This window comes from Spodoptera frugiperda, chromosome 20 (assembly GCF_023101765.2).
Source record: "Spodoptera frugiperda isolate SF20-4 chromosome 20, AGI-APGP_CSIRO_Sfru_2.0, whole genome shotgun sequence".
NCBI lineage: Eukaryota > Metazoa > Arthropoda > Insecta > Lepidoptera > Noctuidae > Spodoptera > Spodoptera frugiperda.
The window spans coordinates 11,448,303-11,471,285 of record NC_064231.1 but is presented as its reverse complement, the minus strand read 5'-3'; the positions used below and the strand labels follow the sequence as shown (position 1 = coordinate 11,471,285).

At 33.9% G+C, this 22,983-nt stretch overlaps 1 protein-coding gene across 1 annotated transcript in view; it reads right to left on the bottom strand.

Moving 5' to 3' along the window:
- The window catches only part of LOC118282473 (cell adhesion molecule 3-like), a 268,442-nt gene that overhangs the window by 57,977 nt on the left and 187,482 nt on the right, over positions 1 to 22,983 (bottom strand). Inside the window, exon 5 of the mRNA XM_035603555.2 lies at positions 9,509 to 9,642. Within this exon, the coding sequence (XP_035459448.2) occupies positions 9,509 to 9,642 (134 nt within the window). The remainder of the gene's footprint in view (positions 1 to 9,508; positions 9,643 to 22,983) is intronic.

Sequence of the window (22,983 nt, the reverse complement as noted above, 5' to 3'; positions counted from 1 at the left end):
TTCTGTGTATTTGCCTTATATCTGTTTATCCTTGTTGTATTAAATGCTTTATAAACTATCGTTTTGGGTAAACTAACATTTAAACTTTGAGTTTATAAAAAGTTCATAAATGATGTGTATAAAAATCTATTGTTGTTCGTTAGTCTCGCTAAAACTCGAGAACGGCTGGACCGATTTAGCTAATTTTGGTCTTGAATTATTTGTAGAAGTCCAGGAAAGGTTTAAAAGGTGAGAAAAGAAAGCTAGTAGTCTCTAAAAATGAGTCGATTTTAGTAAACCCACGGTTATCAGTTATTATAACTCAATTAAAACTGATCGCGATTCTCCAAGAAACCAAGTTATCCCAAACAAAACTAACAAAGTTACCTAAATGCATCGAAACAATGAAGTTGACACTAAAACGATGCTTCCAAAACATTTTAATCAACGAAAACACAATTAAAACAATCGCTACAAATAACTTTGGAACGAGAACTAATAAAATAACACGTTTAAAAGTGTTTGCGACTACAACGCCAAGACAAAGGAACAGTGTTTTAAACAGCCAACTTTTATTTGCCTAACAAAGTTTCTAAAAGCTGCTATTTAACGATAAAGGAGTTTTATTGTCAGTCCTTTTACATTTCAAGTAGTTACTGCGGATGTTCTGTGTGTATTGTTGCTAGTTTCAAAAACTCGGTACCTACTTGGTGTTTTTGGATGTGTGTGTTTGAATTTTTGTGGGTATTGTAATATATTGTGTTTATAAGTTATACATGTTATTAGCGATTATATTGTGTGTATAATTTATACACGTTCGAGTAAGTATCTACTGATAACCCATAATGCAAATAAATAGATTACTTTTTGTAGTCAACTTTGGAATCTTCTAATTAAATCCAGTCTGGTGTAATCTTCAAATTAAATGAGAATTAAAAATCTATTTATGTTTCTGTAAGAAAACAATAAATAAATACGTGTATAATATTTTAAAATAATCTACAAGACGGACATTAAAATAAAAATAGGTCATCTATTGTTAACATCGACTAATATATTTCATTATCCACAATTTTATCAACAACCCCTTTTAATTCCACAAATCATAACAAAATAACAAGCAACCCTACAAACAAGCCCAAAAATCCTAGCAATTAAAACTCCTAATGAATACCAACTGGCCATTAACAGAGACATATCCATTTCTAGACACGTTCAGCGTTGACAAGTTTCGAACGAAGCCGAAACAAAATGCGTGAGCGGGTAATGGGTTTAACTAAACCTTTGATCCAGGCACAATCTGACATTTAATTACATTTCCGCCATTATGCTGGGTCGGATCATAACAAGGTATGTTCGGTCACCGGTTCGTTATCGGCTGCGTGAAACGTATGACGGATTTCAGAGTTCAATTTTGGGGGAAGGTGCGTTGAATAGCGTGGTATGGTAATGAAATGAGGTTATGTTCGGTGGTCTACGTTGTATTAGGTTTTGGAGTATCGGTGTTTAGGTAAGTATTAGTTTGTAAGTGAGAGATTTTTGTAGTAGTTTAATAGTGATAACTGTCTGCGACAATAAATCTTAAGACTTTTTTCAATTATTGCGCAATAACAGTACGTACATAGATGCTTTATATACTATTAGTACAGTACATCACTCCGTTAGGCCATAGCAATTTATCTGGTATATAAATCAACATCTAATTTAGATATTACCATTAACCATTAAATAAGCTTATTGTTATAAGTAATTAGGATTTAGTATCAAATTCTCTTATACACATCATTTTTTTGGTTCATTTCGATCACAATTTTTGTAGAAATTGCTGTTTAGGGTGTTTGTCAATCTATAAGAAATGTCTTCGTAAATAATATTTTAATAACAACCTCATGGGATTCAAAATTTAAACTTTCAAAACATTCGTTATAAATCAAAGGGTAGATAATTAATTAATATCCAAAACAAGAGGGATAACAAACAACAAAACAATGCGATATAAACTAAAACATGTCCGTTATAATCCACTCGCTAAGCAGAGGCTAAAACTTACTAAAACAGAGCAAGCATTTATCATAGGAAGCGTCAGAAATTCGACCTAAATCGTGGAAGGTTGTCAAACAAAGTGACATAATGGTACAAAGGACCCAATGGGACTCCATACTCCCATAGCGACGAAGGGTTGAAAGGTTTATTAAATAGGTCGGGTTTATCAGCCCTGCATGTCCAAAGGATGCCGAATTAAAATACAATTACGTGTGTAACAATAATTTTTGACGTCCATTTTTCTTTGAAACGGGTTGAAAAGTGGGCGGTTGATTTTATTTTTTACGCTGTTACGTCATATCAACGTATGATAAAAGAAAGGACGATCGGGTTTTATTGTGTTTTATTAAATTTTCCCCTTTTTGATTTAATTGTATTGTAAACATTGAAATTAAAATGGATTTTAATAATGGTTTGTATTTTAAAAGGTTTTAACGGATTGTCGAAAATATTCATTTATATGTTTTTATGGTATAAGTCAGTAAACGAGCTAACGGATCACATGATGGTAAGCAATTGCCGCCACCCATGGACACTTGAAATATAGGAGTTACCGGCCTTTTGGGGATTAGGAATTTAAGGAATGTTGGGTAATCGGAGATTGGGAAGATTGGAGAGGCCGGTAATTGGGTCTTTGGTAACCTCCGTTTGTGAAAACCTACCGAAAAACAACGCAAGCGTTGTTTCACGTCGTTTTTCTGTAAGGCCCGGGTATCACTCCGGTCGAACTGGCCCATTTGAGCCGAAGCATAGCTCTCCCACATTTAATCAACCCAGTACTGTTTTACACAACAAAATTAAAATGATTTTATTATTGTTTTAAAATCATATCACCCCATTTAATACCATAAAATAAATCAACAACAACAATTCTACAACACTAATCAACTGAAAGTAAAGTACAATACCTTTCTTCTAAAAACCAATAGAAGTTGTTGGTTTAGCTCATTATTTGTAAGAGAGCGGTACAATTGGAGAAAAATATAGCGACTACATCGGGTCCACTAGCAACTTGTACAATAAAAACAACGGAAGAAAAATGCGGCCAATTATAAAAGAAGAGGTGTACTTTTTAAAGCATTCCTTCTTTTTTTTAATTCTTTGTTTTTTTTTAATAGCGTTAGTGCATATTCTGAGCTGGTTGCGTGGTAGTAGTGTGTTTTTTTTTTATTTTATTGCCTTTGCTAACCTACATGAGAATTGTTTGTTAATTGTATTGATTTTACTGTATTACAGGGTTGCTTTTTGTAGAAGTGATTTTATATGTAGCATATTTGTTATTTCTAATTAATGTGACTCATTTCAACTTATCATCGTTTCTAAAAACATGTAACATTACTTTTTTAAAGTCATTAAAGACTTGTTAAAGTTAGATTACTTCATTCATTGCAAATTTTAAAAGTTGTGTGACTTTATGCTTCATACCGCTAGTAACACGATTTTAAAAATATTATGTAGTGCTGTTAAATTTTCATGAACTCGGGTCCGTACCGTTTCATATTGTCTGTCTTTAATACTTTGTCCGACCCCGATACCTCTTGTCTGGCAGTCGTACTTGTGACTCAACCAACGAGGCAGAATATTTAAAAATGTAACCAACAAGTATGGGAAATAAAGAAAATTATATCTACATAGGTACCATATACAACGTAAAACTTCACATAAGAACTTTAAATTACCCACACAATTTCGAAGAATGAAATTGAACCTCTCTAAGAAGACAGGGTCCAAATACTTCGTTTGTACAATATACTAGCCGCCTCCTTGATCACTTTATCGGAAACTCAGACGAGTAACAAACTAAGCTTGTTTTTCTCAAGCAACGAGCAAAAGTTCTTTGTGTTCCGATCGTTTGTTACAGTTTAAAGCGCCGGCTTAAATATTTGCCCTTCGTTATTTTATAATTGACTCGTGATTTTACGAGTATTGATGGAAATGGCTGTGATTTTGAGTTAGGCTGGTAGATTTTTTTTTTGATTTTGTGTTTCGTGTGTTATGTACCTATATTAGGGACATGTAAAATATTCTTTTTAAAAAACCGTGCCCCACACATTGATATTCGTCCTCTGTCGAGGATGCATTTACAAACATACAATTTTACAATTTCAACATTTTGTTGATCCCACAAATTATTATTCCGTACGGAAATCGTACCCGCTACACGTTGCGCTGCAGCCGGCTGCCCAGCCACCGTGCCAACCGTGCAATCAAATTCGTTTTAATTGGTTAATCAAAATGATTACTTAAATTTAAACTTAAAATATATGCATTGAATGACGGAGCACAAATAATTAATCGCTCATAAGGTAAATTTCTAAAAGGCATGCAGTTTTATCGCTGACGAAGTACAAACTATGAATCGCACCGAGTGTTTTTCCACTTCAGATCTCTCGATAGAAAGGTAACTCGGACATTACTTAAGCTTATTTTTTTCGTCCCATTGTAAAACTTCTTTGTGTCTTAGCCGTTTAAAAAGCAGATTAAAATGTTCAATATTTATTACTAAAATATATTTATTTGATTACACGTAGTGACTGAGTGACGAGCGCCTTAAAACACTTTATCTTCTTGACAATGCCTAGTAATATAAATAAAAATCTGGCATAAAATCTTCAACAAAATATCTCTAAAAGTACGCTTAACACGAATCATTAACATGAGTACATTGGCATGAAAGATCTCTTAATACTTTTTGAACCTTACCGAATAAAACCTCGTTGCTAAATTTCGCTACTCGACGAGATAAGTGCCCAATATAGTTCATGTTAATGGTAATAGCTATCTATGGCCGCAACCGATATTCACTTACGTGTAGGGTAACCTTCTTTTGCGGTTAACCGGATTTTCGGTGAGACCGGTGGCTATACGGGTTTGTGAAAAAATAGTGGTGTGGTTGGGTTTTTAATTTAACGTTGATGTGTGTTGAAAACTTTAGGTTTTATTTGTGACATTAACATCACTATGTGCATATCATAACATAATAAAGTCAAAGTCCAATTAAACCATAAATAAGTAGCTACTTTTGAAATGATGTCAACAAATAAAAAAAAAAAATAGTCTGTCAATCTGTCCGTCAATGAAGTTAGATGTTCGTCCCAAAGAGTAGCATCGAAAGGAGAACAACGAGCAAGAAACTGCAATACAAATATTACGTATGGAAATATTAACAAAAATAGTCAATACCTATACCTTATATGAGAATCAACCATAGCACTCTTTTCATGATAAATTGAACTCTATTATAACGTAACAATAAAAACAAAATTCCCGAAATATGGAATCATAACTTAAAATTTTGGAATTGGTAACCCTAGTTTCGGAGCACGCGATGTAGCCTCCAGTAATGCACGCTTTTAAAATTCTGTTTACACTAAAACGAAGTAGGTAAGTGAGCTATATTTTGAAACGACTTGTGCCCCCGGCTATGCTCACTTATAACATGAACGAGGTGATAAATACCTTGTGCAACCATTTTTGGCTAAAGATATTTTTTTAATTTTCTAACATCATCCGGTTAGTGTGAGGTTAGTTTAAATTTTGGGTGATATTTTTATGGTATAAGCCGGTAAACGAGCAGACGTATCACCTGATGGTAAGCAAGTCGGCGTTACAAGTGCGTTGTCGGTCTTTTGCGGGTAAGGAATTTTAGGATTGTTGAGGAATGGAGGATTGGAAAACTGGAAGAGGTGTAATTAGGCCTTCGGTTACCTCACTCACAACGAAACACTAGTAGCGAATAAAAATCTAAGCTAATAAAAAAACACTATCTAATGAAAGAACACTAAACAACGTTCAATCACAAACATTTACCAACACTTTTAACCAAAAGAGATTCTCTTCATATTCAATTCATACTAAAATTCTTCTCTTAGCCTCTTCGTATTCCCGACCAGCCTTTTAACTTCAAATACTAAAACTGCACGTTTAATCCAACCGGTACAGTGGTACATCAATATTTGAGTAGTGAAATCCCACTATGGCCGAGGGCGGTGGCACTCAATATTTTGTTCAATTCAATTTCATTCGTTCAAACTCCAACGTGTAGTTGGATAAAAGTTGAAAATTCTGTTGTGTGGACAAAGATAGGTAAAGTGATATTAAGTAAAACTGTTGTATAATAATTGAGTGTTTGTTTTATGCATTAACTGCCGTATTCATAGTCATTTAATGATTACTTACTTAACCCAGGTCCTTCGTAATTGTTTTCGGAACAAAAACATGACTCATTCCTTGGTATAAATTATTAAATGTCTCTGAGTACGGCACAGTAAAAGTATGTATGTCGTATGTATATTATGATATTTCACACGGTAAGTTCTAATTAACTAAAAAATGATTTGGGCTTATGATTTTTTCCGACGCTCTTGTGTTTCGCTTCTTACGTTTTTGTAAAGTGTATGTAAAAACTTATTTCCTCGTCTCATTCTGTAGAAGCCCCAGTAACCCGCTAGACAGTCCGCAGCTCCAGGTGTACTGGGGTTTTCGGTCAAAAACCAGTAGTAGGAATGGGGTGGCTTTTAGTAAATAAGAGTCTGATATTCCTGGCTTGGAATGGTCTGGCCTCGCCAAAGGCGGGAGATGTCATTAAATGATTTTGCTCCCTAAAATAAGGTCTCATTCTGTATTACATTTCAACGTCTAACTGATACAATATGGTACTAGAGAAAATTCTAGCCATTCATTAAATTTGACTTTCAACAGCGTCAATTTTGAATTCAAATTGAATGAATGATATTAAATTTTGAATAACGTTTTCATTTACGCAGATACAATACAAAGAAAACGTAATTACACAGTATGAAAATTACTATTAGCTACATTGAAATGAAATTTAATAAATCTGATGTGAAAATGAGAGTTTCAATATTAATATTGAATTCGAGACGAAGTATCTGGTTACGATATGAATGCATCAAATCTCAGACATTAATCATATTGAGTGACATTCAATTAAGAATTCATTTTAGCAAACAAAATCTTACGAAGAACAAAAAGGTGACCTCTTTTGCAAGATTATATTTTCTTACCTATTATTCGGTATCAGGCTACAAGAGACAGACAAATTCTACGTACGAAAACAATACCTTATCTTAGCTTTGGGACTTTTCCGATTTCCACGAATTGTCATGAAAGTTATATTGAATTTATGTGATACTAATGTCGTAAATGAAGAAGTGAGTAAGTAGTATACATTTGGCGTTACATTTCCAGGTAATTTCGGTGTAATATTGTTTTCAGATTATATTACGTAGCCCTTATTCCTGGAACAGGTAAGGACATTTTTGCTACAACTTTGTGAATGCTAAGTTGTTAATTTTGTATGTATGGATAAGAATGTTGTTTTTTATGGTGTAAGCTGGTAAACGAGCAAACGGATCACCTGATGGTAAGCAATCGCCACCGCCCATGGTCACCTGAATCACCAGAAGCGCTACAAGTGCCTTACCGGGCTTTTAGGAGCTAGGTATTCAAGGGTTGTTGGGGAATCCGGAATTGGGAAGATTGGGAAGGGGATAATTGGACCACCGGTATCCTCACTCACACAAAAACACAGCGCAAGCGTTGTTTCACGACGATTTTCTGTGAAGCCTTGGTATCACCCAGTCGAGCTGGCCCATTCGTGCCGAAACATGACTCTCCCACACTTACAGCAACGAGACCTACTCGAGTAATGCAAGCGATACTGCTGGTCAAAAATTTATTACTTTATAATTGGCAAAATAATAACCTAACAACCCTCTACAAAAAAGCAAATACAGAAATACTTCTCATAGAAAAATAAACGATTTTGTAGCACAAGATAAAACAAGTGAGCTAGTTGTTGGGAGTCATTTATCAAGTGTCCCGACGTACCAACGACGAACGGTGACGTTGGAACAGCACAAATTGATTTCATTATTCTTCCTATGTTGTGTTCATGTCAAGTTTATTTTTATGTTATTTCTATTATTGTTTGTATGAAGCTAGCTTAGACGGGATTGTTTTACAGCGAGTGGGTGGAAGAATCTTCAGTTATTTCGAAGGTAAACAGGTATGTGTTCAATTGTGTTTGTCTGAAAAAAATGTTCTTTTTCAGACACAGTAGTTACCTACTGTCAGTACGTCAATTCGATAGCTAAAAATAAGATTTCAGGGGTTTAGTACGAGTTTTATTTACGTTTAACGAGATCAATACGAAAGCGCGATTGGTTGGTTCTTTCCCGCCAGCCAATCAGAATGCCGAACGTGTGTCTCTTCTGAGTTCTTGAGTGACTTTCTCTTGTCTTTTCTGAGTTATTTTTACCTTAAAAAATACTGGAAAATAGTCTCATTTAATACCAATGGTACCAGGCGCTCATAACTTATGTAGCGGTTACATACATGATACAAGCACGATCGATGGCACCGTCAGTGATTCATTGCTCATTAATTAACTCGACGTCGCCGTCGTGAAGGATGCACGCTGATGGCGACGTTAACGATGCGGCTTTTGTGACGTCATCACACTGACGTTTATTGGGCTGCTTGAGAAATGGGTGGAGATTTGGGCTAAAATATGCCTTAAGGGCTTTATCAAGGCCGTCGTGTAGTACTGAGTAGTGTTGGCAAAATATATCCCCGAAAGTAGTTTCGTTTTACTTATGAAATACATTTCGTATAATTATATAATGGTACCGAAATAATATACGAAATATTTCACCTGTATTTCTGGTAACATTCCTGTATAACAGGTAATTTTATTGTGTTATTTAAGTAATACGTATTTCTACAATCGGAATTATATACGAAATATCAAATCAATCAACTGGAATCACTCGATCAACAATATTGCATAATATTATTTAAAGGTAAAATTGAACATGAACACGCGATTTCATAAAGTACCCGCTTTAATACCTGTCTGGTGTTCATTGTCATTATTCAGAGCTACCAGGAACTCATAAGCATGTGTTATGTTCCTAGATATTGTCGATTCCGAGAATACTGTGTGATATTACACAGTCTCACAGTCAGGATATCAAATAAATTTCTCGCATATAAATGGAAGATAGATCCACGTTACGTTTGATATCAGACTACTGGCTGTGTAAGTAAATCTTGGATGTATACAATAGTACGTCTAGGATTTAGCCAGACAAATAAGTGAAAATATTTTGTGTTGGAAATTAAATATAAATAAACTTTATCACAGCTACGAAACTGCTACGAAAGCGTAGCAAGTCGGCGTAGCTGTCGTAGTAGCTGGTTACATCTGGTTTGATACGATGCATAGTTAGTTTAAGGTTGTTTTTACGTAAAATAAGTTATAGGAATGACTGTAATATTTTAGTCTTTAGTCAAAATACTCGTCCGTGTCTTGTAAAATATTATCAATTAAAATTGCTTTTAAATATAGCATGACCTCACGTTATGATACCTTTTCACATAGCACCTAACCACTGTAAAGATGACAAAGTTATATCAGCAAATTAAGATTCAAGATTTCATAATAATACTAGTTACTCACATCTCTTCCATTGAGCAGCCACGTCAGGTTGGCAGGAGGGTCTGCCGGTGGTGACGAGCATTGTGCTCTGAGTGAGTCACCTGACGCATACCATCCTTTCTCCGCTTTTATCGTCGGTTTGTCTGGAGGCAGTTCTGTGAACAAAGAAATAGCAGATATTAAAGTAAAGTGAAATAATGAGATCTCGTAGCTAACGTTGTAATATTTTGTTCCAAATGCAAAGCTCGAAATATTTTGTAGAGTTTACGAAAGTAAGAAACCGAATGCGTGAATATTAATTTTAGAATTAAGTTTTTAATATTTGATTTGAAGAAAACGTTTACGTCTATCCTTTACAAGGACGGCGTTTTCGACCTCACTGATACAAAAACAACAATTAATCACTGCGATACCTAGATCTCTGTTTCTAGACAAACGTTTGCGACCTAGCAAATTTCCCTAATTAAACATAATTATTTTAGTTTAGGATGTTTCTTACGTAGACGAACTGATAGCATGTTTCTACAATCTAGTAATCATTTGAGCCCCGGAGCGACCAATTACATAGATCTAAACGTTTCGCAATTATGTAAGTAGGGATGAAATATGGAGTTCCTCAGGGAGATTACTTAGGGCCCGCGGGGATTCGCGTGTGACATGAATTCCCTCTTTTTGTGGAATAAAGTTTATCCAATTAGCTCAATTTGATATTAGTTCGTTAAGAAATTAGGGTGGTTACTTAGTTATGTGATTAGAAGTGCTGCTTTATTCAATTATAGGTGATTAGATATTTATATAACTCGCTTGTTTCGTCTTCTAAATTAGACTTCACTTTGCCTCGTGTCATGTCAGTTTCGAGCAAAATCAAGTTTCTTAGAATTCATGGCTGGCTAATGTCTGATAAAAGTATTTACTCAGAAATCAGAGAGCTACTAGAACAATGTAAATACTTGTTGCTTAACTAGAACGATCTTTAATTCGAAACAGGGCTCTTTATTCCTAAAACTAAATTCGAGTAAGAAGTCCAAAAACAAACAGAAATAGAAAAACGTTATGTAATCTGAAAGTGAAGCCCACAAAGACATTTCACTCCCAAATCCGAGTCCCAAGAATCCATTTCGTACATAATCTACCGCCTCATATCTACGTTAGGTCTAAACTTCTCAAGTAAATCTGCAAACATACGTGCTTTTAGCTAAGGTCGAAGAATTATCGTTACAGACGTGTGCCGCGTATTATATACAAACACGTTGCGATACGCGTTGCGTAACATGTTGTGTTTCGTGTTGCATGACAATATGCGAATGTTTGCCCAAACTTACGTTGGTTAATTGCTGTTATGTTTGGATAGTAAATATTAATTCATTATGAGGTTATGTTACCCTTTCGTTTATTGTTTACTCAATATTTGTATGATATTAGATTATGCTGTGTGGGCTCAATCTATGTACAGTTGTTTGGTTTTGTATTTGATTGGTCGATTTGTTTGATGATATAATGTAATTTTGTGGCTTGGAAAATTATTGAAGTAAGTAAATGTATGATACAAATAGAATACAAACTAAGTGGGGTATTGTACAATTATCAATTTGAGTTTCCTTTATACTTGATTTGAATACTTACACTAAATAAATTTTAGAAAATGTTTTTAGACAATCAGTATTTGGCAAGAAGAGTCTTATGATTAATACGATGATGATGATTTTGACTTTGAACAAATTTGTATTCTAATCATGTTAAAGAGCTATTTTATCATTTATCTATGTAGTATTAAAACAAATTAATCCATAATCAAGGAGGTTTTGTTACAGTAGCAGTTTGTGTAACAAGTACCCACTTTAAAATTCGAAGCTCTAGGTGCCGTCCAAATTATGAATTATGAAAATATCTGATAAATGCTTTTAGGTTAATTTATACAGTGAAATTGCTAAAGGGTTTACAACAAAGAGATAGGATACAGGTTTTTGGGATTCAAATCAGTTTCCAAAAGAAAATCTTCAATGCTTACCGAGTCTAAATATGATTCGGGTTACCTACAATTTTAATTTATTATGTGAGCTATAAAAAATATTGCGTTGTTCAAATATTTGTAAAATAATTATTATTCTTTGTTAAAATATCTATAGCGCAATTGTTTTAAACTATTTTGGGATTGATATCTACTCTTGTGACGTCCTTCCATGAAGGGATAACTGAATATATAAAATAAATAACAGTTCATATCGACAAAGTGAAAGAGGATTAAAACAACGACAAAAATAGAACCAAATAAATCTCTATTAACTTCAAACATCAATTATTCAATTCACCATAAAAGGAACTCTGATCACCTCTAACAAAAACGAGACACTTAATATTGGAACACACTTCAAAGCTTCGAAAATACCACAAGGCGTTGTATGGCCATCGTGTGTACAGAGCAAGTCCGCTCACGTAAACATAGGCAGGAGGGGCAAACCCTCCTACCTCCAGATGATTGCTTATGGCATATAAGGAAAAACTCTCATGTTACAACAAAACAAGGGATGTGTTTAAAAATAAAAATAAACGAAGAAAACATTGAATATTTTCAAGATTCCCACTTAGACGTAAGAATGGAGGGAAAATAAAGTGAATTAGTTGTTCGGTGTTCCGCTCTCGAAAGTTGAAAGAGTTGAAGTTTGTGAAATGAGTTGTATTTTGCGGGTGATGAACTTGTGAAATTGTACATACTATTTAATTTTTAGGCTCTTACTTTGTATTCTATATATTGCTGTATAATTCGACTTAGTTTATCTTTAATATCTATCAATTTCGCTGTAATTTAGATTCCTCAGATAAGTCCTACCTAATAATGTACTCAGGATGCCTCAACTCAAGTCCCCAAGATACAGGATTATCCTAGTTTGGGGGCTACCGATACACTTGATGACAACACCAAAATTAAACAAATTATTATGATATAGTATAAGACCATGATGATTGTGAAGTTCATTAATAAATTTATTCTTATTCTTATTCTTATTCTTATTCTTATAAAGTGGCATTAGGGTGGATGACTAATTTATATTTTAATGCCCGTCTGGTAGATAATTTTAAAACGTTAGACAAGTATTTTTAATATTTACAGATACAATAACTACTTTCGACGGTATATTGATTTGAAATACTACGTGACATTACTTGTGTGTACGTTTTCTATTAAAAAATGACGGAAAAACTCCCACTCTTATACTTTGATTCGTTTTATCTTAATTTTTTTCATTTATACGACTAAATAAAAAAAAACTGGTCTAATAGTTTTTAATTACCCAACTGACGGACCAAATAGGTATATTTATAATTTTCATACTCCGTCATCATTCCTTTTGTATACAGTATCCTTAATAAGAGTTTCCTTTACGTTTAAAGTAATCGAAACGATAGCGCGTTTGGCGCTCTGATTGGCCGGCTTGAATAAACCAACCAACGCGCTCTCGTTTCGATTACTTTAAACACAAAACAAACTAATACTAATCGTACAGGTCTCTCAGCTATTGTATTGAATGTGCAAAAAATAATAATGTTGTATTATTTCGGCGATTCACTAAATATGTACTTAACACTTACGTGTAGTCACACGTAATGCATCTTTTTGTTTGGAAAATCGAAAAATATTATTGATGGGTAGCTAATTAGTTCAAATTCCTAGAAGGTATCGGTAATGAAACATTTCTCTGAATCAATTTGTGGCGCTTGCACAATAGTCAAAACTTGGTAACTTGATAAAAACTTTCCGACAAATTCTTCAGCCTGAAAACCCACAACGCACATTTCCACCCTAAAATCTACACCTTGCCATAAAATCCAGAGATAAAAATTCAATATGAAGAAGAAAAAGAACTCCTTTGATGTCTCTGTTCGAACAAAATTTTGATTTTTGTTGAAAAAATGTTTTTAAGTTAATCCTCGTTCCTTCACTCTTGGGGAATTCAATTAGATTGTACGAAGTTTCCAATCACGGGTTTGTTGTTCGTCGCCTTTTAGTGTCACTTGCAGATTTCGTGTTGCGATGAAAAATAAATAACTTTTGCTTGACTCGAGAACTTTAGGTTTGTGTGTGATGGAGTGATGTCGGGGAAGACATTTTGAAAATTTGTTATAATAGCGACGAGCGAGTTTATTTTACCCGTATTTTATTCTTCGTGGATGATTTCGTGAGTTTGTTTTATAAAATAGATATATGTTAAGGTAACCGGGCGAAGAAAGAAATGTACATATTATTATACTAGGTTTACCTACGCATTGCGTATAAAGTTTCATCATTCACTCCCTAGAACCAATTATCGCTTGTAATTCTATATAGCATTTCTCATTGAAATTCAATCGAACTGCTCTTAACTTTACAATATACAGACAAGTTCACTCCACAAGTTTTACATTACGTGGGCCTATCTAAAGTCAAAAGGTTTACTTATTAAGGAGCTCAACTCGAATTCGTATTATTAAATGGTATTTTCATCACAAACTTTCACTAAACTGGCATTGATTAAGTTTAGTTCATAAATCATATTATTGAAGTTTTAAGTAAATTATTTTAAAAACAGATGTTGGGACTCAATCCCTAGTAGTCTGATACTCAGTAATGAATTTATAAGTTCGTATATCTGTTGATCTAGATTATAATTTGGGGCTTTGACAACCCGTTTCTAGGGATTACGAAGTTATTTGGTAGGTAGGTCGGATTTGAAACGTAAGGTCACAACATCTGTAAATGTTGTTGTAATTGTGAATAGATTTAAAGGCAAGATAATTGCGAACAAGCTAAAATTATAAAATAATATATTTTAATATAAAAATCTCACTAAATCACTCACACTGACTCATCAAGCATAACGAAATAATATTTCGATAAAAACGGATGTTTTATACTTGACACAATTTCATTAATAAAATTACTCCATAAATCGTGACCAATGTAACAGAAAACTTGAACCACATTAAACAAAACCGGTACAAAAAGATGTTCTCAAAAACAAAAGGATAGAAAAATGTTAAACACACCCAAGTTTTTCAATCTACGTTCGTCTCGAAATAATATTTGCTATGACTCCCAAGTGATGGGCTCGTTAGCTTGGCTTTCCACTCGTGTTGAGTGTATTGACTTTACCAGTTCGTTGCTTCCAAGAGGCGATGTTTTACTTTTTTCGAAGCATGACAAGTGATGCGGAACCAAGGAATCTTTTTTGTTCCACATAGTGTTCGGGAGTGAATTGGTAATATTTGCCCTTCACGGATGATTATAACGGCTGGCTTTTGGTAAAGCGTTTCCATTTTATTCAGTTTATGTGATTGTATTGTTTTTTGTTGTGTCTGCTTGAGTACTTGTTGTTTGGATTTTTTTCGTACTGTGTGTTTATCAGTGCTTAGAGGAGTTAATATGATTTTGTGTACTTGTACAGTGTTTACGTGTTGGTAAGGGGTTAGTTGAGTACTTCCATATTTGCGAATGGATCAAGCTCTGTATTATGTAATGTTATGAAGACATCATAGATGTCCTTTATTGTGTAGTCAAAATACAAATGAAAGAAGCAAAAGTTAATCGTCAACTTCAAACAAAACTAAATAAAAACTAAGTCAAAAGTAATAGTTGTAAACATAAATAAGTTTCTAAACAACGTTGTAACAGAGCAATAAATTAACATTATCGTGTTTGTTTACTCTGTTTTGTAAAGAAAGCCATTAAAACTCCCATAGTTATTCAAGTCTTCAAAATAAGGGACATTTTGTGAATGAGTTAAAAAGACCCCGAGGGATAAACTGGCCAGACCCTTTTAATTGCGAAAATTCTCGCGCCCGTAGGGACAAATTTGTGTTGACATAAATTAGATTTTAAAAATACTCAGTAAACGAGACTTTTGAAGTGATTATTGATGTTAAGATTCCGTTGTAGACAAAACAATGAATTTACAAACAGTATTTACATTGATTTTTTTTTGTTATGTACTAACCCAAATATTGTAACGTATTATTTAGACACCACTAACTAACGATAAAGGATAACATCGTGTGGAAACCTGGGATTATAATTTATGAATTTAGCTTTGATATCGCCAACCAGCATTGAGTAAGTGGCCACTCGTGATGATTAATGCTCAAACCTTTGGTCTCTTAGTCCTAAAGCCTTTGGTCAGCAGTGGCTACCTATGTATTTTTATCATTACTAAATACTGCAAGGGCCATTGCATAGAGAGGACAAACCGAACAACAATGCATTCCGAAAAACATACTGATTTCTACTTAGTCGGTAAAGTATCTACTTTCTAACCGACTTCCTACAGAATCATCGATCTTGTTCAGAGACATGATGGCGTCACCGTAAAGCAATGTTTGGTCAATCATCTAAAAAGTTACCACAAAACGATATAGATATATATTGGATAGCTTACAAACTAAAAAACGATCCTTCTGCTAATGTCTTTTCATATTCTAAAGGGTTACATATAAAAATATTTGTGTGGATATCGTGCCATGCACAGAGGTAAATCCAGACTCAAAAGTATTACTAAACAATTTGGAAATCAGATGTTCAATATTATGGCCGTCATGGGAACCGAGAACATGACCTCTTGTCAGTACTATCACCAACAAAGAGTTTAATGAGAACACGATAAAATATTTAAACAGAAACACCTCAACATCTAATTTACATCTCATACCCGAATTCAGTGTAAAACGTCACAGTGACAACATCACACACGGAGTACTTAGAACCATTGTCCCCGGACAAGACAACAAGGTAATGGTACAAACAAAAAAATCCCTAAATAATACCAGCATTACGATTTACTTTACAACGAACACGTAAACCTTACAAAGGTTCCTTTTCAAGGAAACAAATTCACCCGGATGCAGGGACTTAGGCTGAATGTATTATGTAGAAGGTATATACAGCTACATGTAAGGCTATACAAAACCAGTATTAAGTGACCGTTGAATGTGTGGAAGGATCATATAAAGCGAGACCATGATACATTGGTTTTGTGTAGTTCGTTGTGTAGTGTACGAGGTACATGTCGGATTGGGTAAAAATGGTTTATAGATACAGCCAAATAAATAAAGTAAATATCCTCAATGCTTCCAATGTAAAAATTGGTTTATGTGCACGAGTGTTTTGTTTTTATTTTCGGATGATACGCCTGTGTCTGACAGTGGGCACGTGCAAATGTTGACCTTGAATGTTTTTGAGATAGAGTGCTTTTTCAAGTGGCAGCTCCTGTTTTGTTCGTGTTACCATGTAGATAGTATAGCTTCTAATAAAAAATGTTATATTACTTTGTTCTTTATCTCACTTAGAATCTGCACCTTGAAATGATACCTAGTTTTATTAAGGTCTGGTAAGGTATCACGTTCATCCATTGACATCAGATGCGTATCATATTCCACAGCCACGTGGGCTGAAATTTTAATAATAATAATTATTTATTATTTTATATATACATTTAAGGAAATGCTTTTAGTAAATCTCTAGTTTCACCTCCATTATAATTACTTAACAAGCGAACCCCCCATGGAAAATTTTCTAAGGCGAAGATTTTTCCCGGAAAATTGTTTTAATTATAATGAATAGATATTTATAAATAAAACAATGAGGAAGGAAAACTATATAAATTTTTGGCCATTTGAAACGATCTAGAACATAAGGAAAATAATTGTAAACAAACACAAAATATTTATATAAAAACCACATTAAATTGACTCAAATCAAATTACAGACACTACTAACACGCACAAATCTAAGGACCTGTCATTATAACCGCAAATTACAACAAAAAACCTTCATTATTCCGTACCACCGCGAAATTTTAATTTGGATCGACGAAAATCTCCGCACAAAAGTCAAGATGTTGATGAAAATAAGACGTTTGCCTTTAAAATCCGCTTTATTACCATATAACGAGCCACTCAGTTTTTCATTGCTAGCAATTTAACGAGCGAAGTTGAAACTTTTTTCACGCCAATTCATTTATGTTTTTAAACACCAATTTTTGTTCATAGCCTCCTCTTAGGGTTTTATTTTAGGCGTAAAAGCAATAATTACATTATTTTAAAAAGTAACTTTGAATTTATAAAGAAAATGTGCCTTATTTCAACAAGCTTAAATAGCAAAGTCAGTATATCTATACACACAACAAAACACACCAATATATGGAACCGAAACATGTTTAAAATCCGTACAGTCAGTCACAAAAAGGCTGACAAAACTAGGACCACAAAAACATTGGAAGGCCGCTAATACAGAAAAGAGATACATTATTGTGCCTTTGCTTATTTGGCAATAATGCGTACTTCATTCGTTTTACTCAGGCCGTGCGTGACACATGTCCTTCGTGTAGAAGAAACTAAGTCGCCTTGATAAGTGGGTGGCCACTGTACTTAGAAAAGGTTTGAAGGACCAAAATGCGGGTAAAAGGACCACGTTTGTATTTATTTTTACTTTTTGATGTTTTTGTATTATTAGGACTTTATGGGTCCTGATTTATTTCTGACTTTGTTATGCCCAAATAGTTGAGTACCACTCAGTTTGAAGTATTTCTGTTACTTTGAAATACCTAAACTTCTTCTTGGTCTTTGACTTGAATACTATTTCGGTATTGGTGTAGGCGTAGACTTTGTTACCCACAGTAAAGTACAAATACTCACTGAATTAAATTCGTTTCTTCAGTTCATAATACGTATAATATTATTAACTAGAGACCCTCCCCAGCTTCACATGGGTGCAATGGTGATATATAATGTATGTATTATACATATAAACCTTCCTCTTGAATCACTCTATTTATTAAAAACAATCGCATCAGATCGTAGTTTTAAAGATTTTAAGCATACAAAGGGACATAGAGACAGAGAAAGCGACTTTGTTTTATACTATGTAGTGATAATATAATTGTATATTATTCGATACTGAAAAAAATATAAATTAGTAATTAATAAGATTTTACTAAATTAATTGATTATACATGCAATTTTAAAACGATGCGTTAATTAATTGAAAGCACCGGTCTGTTTGAATGAAATTAATAAATTGGGTGTTAAATATTGATTAATTGGGTTGGGAGTATCTCGTTCATTAATTGAATGTCCACTGTGACAATAAAAAACCTATTCGTTCACTTGTACGGCTGATTAAATTTGGGATAATTAATTATTTTGGGTTTTTCTCGGGTTTGCTCATAAAACGTATTTACGACGATCTTGATATGAATACGTCACGTTATAAAATATGTCTATTTAATTTTACTTTCTGTAACTGCTTTATGTAAATTATCAGAAAAAATATATGTTGCCAATATAAGTGTAACCCAATACTAGACTCTATACAAACCGGGAATCAAACACTGGGCTCCTTGATCGAGACATGAGATAGATTTTTATATTACGCAATAGAACCGAAAATAGCAACAAAAAACCTTTCAATCAAGACCCACAATCCATAAACCTAAAAAGCACTTACATTTTCGTACCCATTACTCTAAAGCCTAAATATTTAAACACCGTTTTACCCACGTGCGGGTATTAATCAAAAACCAAAGCAGGTATATTTTCGTTAGTCCCTACTTCGTCACTATCGCTAGGCGTGAGAAACTCATTTAATAAACTCCTTGATCCCTTTAGAAACTATTATAAAATTAACTAGGAGCTATCACTGGATTTAAAACAGGATTTTCGGGAGTTGAGCAATGAGGTCGAGGTTTATTGTAAAGCTGTTTTGGATATGTAAATATTATGAGTGATTAATTTTGGGATAGTTCGCTGTAGGTTAGTGTTTAAGGTCTGAATTTTAGTGTATAAAGTTTAGGTCAAATGTAGTTCAACTAGTTCTATATTTAGCGTACAATATCGTTAACTATTCTTAAGTCAATTTAACAATATTGTTGCTGTAGTTACCTGTAATATCCATTACAGTCGATTTGATGTTATGTGGGTTCATGAATGAATCTGGTTGTATACCAACAGATGTATATGAATCAGATATATTTTTTAAATGTGTAAGTAAAGCGTAGATAGCCAAAATAAAAATATTTTAGTCGCATAAAATAACTATAAAGATAGGATTATTTCCATTATACAAAGCACGACTAACATCTGTAACCAACTATGCAAAAACGTTTTATTTATGGAACATGGTGCAAACGAGCAGACGGATCATCTGATGGTAAGCGATCAGCGCCGCCTATGAACACCTTCAACACCAGAGGAGTCACAGGTGCGTTGCCAGCCTTTTAAAAAGGAATACGCTCTTTTCTGAAAGGTTTGAAAGTCGTGTCGGTGCAGAAATATCACCGACGACAGCTCATTCCATAGTTTTGCTGTAAAAAGCAGAAAGTTTGGAGAGAAGCGCACAGTTGTGGTCTGCCAGCCATCATTATGATGGGGATGGAAGTGCTGTCGATAAAAACCTACATTACTCCACTGGCTGACTAAAGACCAAAAATACGTCACTTTACATCCCATACGTATTCTAGTACAAACTACACCCAAAACTAATAACCCAAGCAAAACTTATTCAATATAAAATAACTAACGATCATAACACACATTCGTATAATCCAATTTCCCCAACTAAAGTACACGGAGTAAGCATAATTCACTATTTACCGGATTTAAAGGCGTTATAAGACGTATTATTAAACCAGGGCCGCATTCAAAGCCGCCAGCCACTTTAGTTAGCAAACCTCATATTTTGAGGTAGCGACACAGGAAGGCGCCGGTGGACTTTGTAATTCAAATCCAGCCATCGCGTAAATACGAATGCTTCTTCTACCGTGAGGTGTAGTTGGGTAGGGAATATAGGGGGTATAGTTTTACGGTTCTTAAAAGGTTGGATAAGCTTTTTTTATTATTTGATAAACTAGCTACATACATTTAAGTATTTGAAATTAAGTATTATTAAAACTCTGTCATCATCATTATCTTAATTATATTGTCGTTTATAACAAGACGTCCACTGTTGAATAATTTAATTATTAAACTACATTTTTAGGATATTTTATAAATTCTTTCAGCGGCTTCGTCGGCGTTTCCGGGGGTAAAAACGTATCCTATAGTCCCAAGTCAGCTCATAATAATTATCCTGTCTGTATACCAAATTTCATCAAAATCTGTTCTGTAGTTTCAGCGTGATTGACGGACAAACATCCAAACAAAGTCACAGATTTATAATATTAGTGTAATTTTATTAGCACTCAAAATTAAGTAGATAATAATCCAATACAAAGCTTCTTAACAATATATTATTCATAAAACAAATTGTATAACAAGAATTTGTCGTCTTATAAAAAATATAGACACTAATTGACTGATTGATTGGTCAGTGTCTACCACGATAAAATCACTGTCGACACTAATGACGTAACTTTCTCGACACGAATGAACAAAGACTTGAAATCGATTACAAAGTGCTTAAAGATTTCAGATTTTTGCTCAAAAAGCCTAACCGATTTCAGCTCTCGTTGTGAAGTGGATTTCGATATTACGCGCGTTGCGGGCGTTAAGGCGAAGTGATATTTAAATTGCAGAATATTAGATTGAAGTAATGCTTTTGACTTGGATCGAGCTATTTTTGTAAATGTTGTAGCTTTTTTCGTTAACTGTTTTGGTTTTATTTTGTTGATTTATAGAGATTTTTGGTTAGAAGATAAACCTGATTACCTGTATGGTGTTGGAGAACAGGTTTTTGTAGACAATGAAACAAAAAGTTTAGGTTTATGAGAGAGCGTTGCTGCATCTTAATCTTATGATACCCGGGGAAAGAGCTGGTAAAATACTGTTCTGGTAATACACAACGCTAAAATATAACAATAGAACATTATTACATGTCCATGGTTGTGAGATTCATAAATTGTTGTTTCGTGCCTAGGTATCAAGGGAACTAGTATATTTGTAAACGCACCCATGACACAGGAAAAAATATTAGTGTGGGGCAACGTTGTATAAAAAGAGGTTTTATAAAAGAAGAAAGGAAAACCAAGCACAAAATGTAATTTCACTAAAACAAAGAAAACATCCTTCCGCTTAATTTCAATATAACACCCCTTATCTACACACATTAGGAATATCAAAGTAAAGTAATTTACCAAGAGATACGATTACGCTATTATAATTACGTAAAGGTAATCTGAATGGCGTGTGATGTCAAAATTTTACAAGGAAATCATTTGGCAGGGACCCTCGTTATACAGTATGATACGAAATCGCGTTTAGATTAGCATACGAGAGAATTACGTTGAAGTACTGTCTCGGAACTTTTTGGTTACCGTCCAAGTTTGAGGTCTTCTGGCTACAGGATTTCAATAACCAATCTTTTGAGATTATTTTCTAGTGGGGATTTTATTTGGAGTGGATGCTTATGTATAATAGATTATACTAGAGTACTAAATTGTAATAAATTATACTTTGGGATACTATGCACATGCACAGAGTTTCACTGGTTGGACACACTCGCATTAACTGAAAATCAAGTAAGGTGTACATACAATCTGTATCGTAAAATATACCGTACCGTATATACCATATAATATAATATAATTATAATAAAGAACACTTTTATTTAATATGATGTTAATACTTTCATCATATTGAATTAATTATTATGATCGGCTTACTCACGTAAATGTTTTGACGAGGAACTCGACTAGTTTCAAGCCATGCAAGAGGCTCATATTCATGAGTAAGCCGATCATAATAATTAATTTAGTATGTCTCACGAAAGTTACAATAAAAACATCATATTGATTTAATTTGTTCATAGAATAAGAAGCAAGCTTGTTCCACAACTTCAAACACAGTTTTATAATTATTATATACTTCACCTCAGAAACAAATGAAAAAACACTATTTCACATTTCCACAGCCTAGCCTAGTATCACCCACTAAATAAAAGTTTAATTTGGTCTAAAATACCAACAAATTTCTTAAATTGCTGAGACAAACGGAACCTAATTGCAAAAAGGCCAAGGTTTATAATTAGGTTTTTGTAATAACAGGTCTCTTGGCTTTCGTTTAGCCAAGTTCTTGATATTTAAAAATGTTTCTTTATTTTTTTGGCTCTGTATTTTAGTATCTCCGTCATGTTGAAAATTATATAGAAATGGGACTTTAAAATCTGACAAGTGTAGGTTTATCTTAAAACTAGACCATTAATGTATAAATTCGCTGAATGTAAAATTTTTCGAAAGATCAGACTGAGTAATACCTATCTACTTTGTTTATCAGTAACATAATTATATGACTGCAGGGTCGGCGCTGTGGCTGAGGAACTGGCAACGTGTCGCGGTTTCGATTCTCGCACGGAGCAACACTATGTGAGATCCCCAAATTTTTGTTTCGGGGGTCATATTGTTTGTTTGTAAACGCTCTCACAACTCAGGAGATATACTAGTGTGGGGCAAAGTTTTTTTTTTACTTTTTTTAAGCCTCAGGTATAAGAAAGAGTAAGAGAGTAGTCCTTCTTGGAAATCGAACTGAGAAATTTGCTC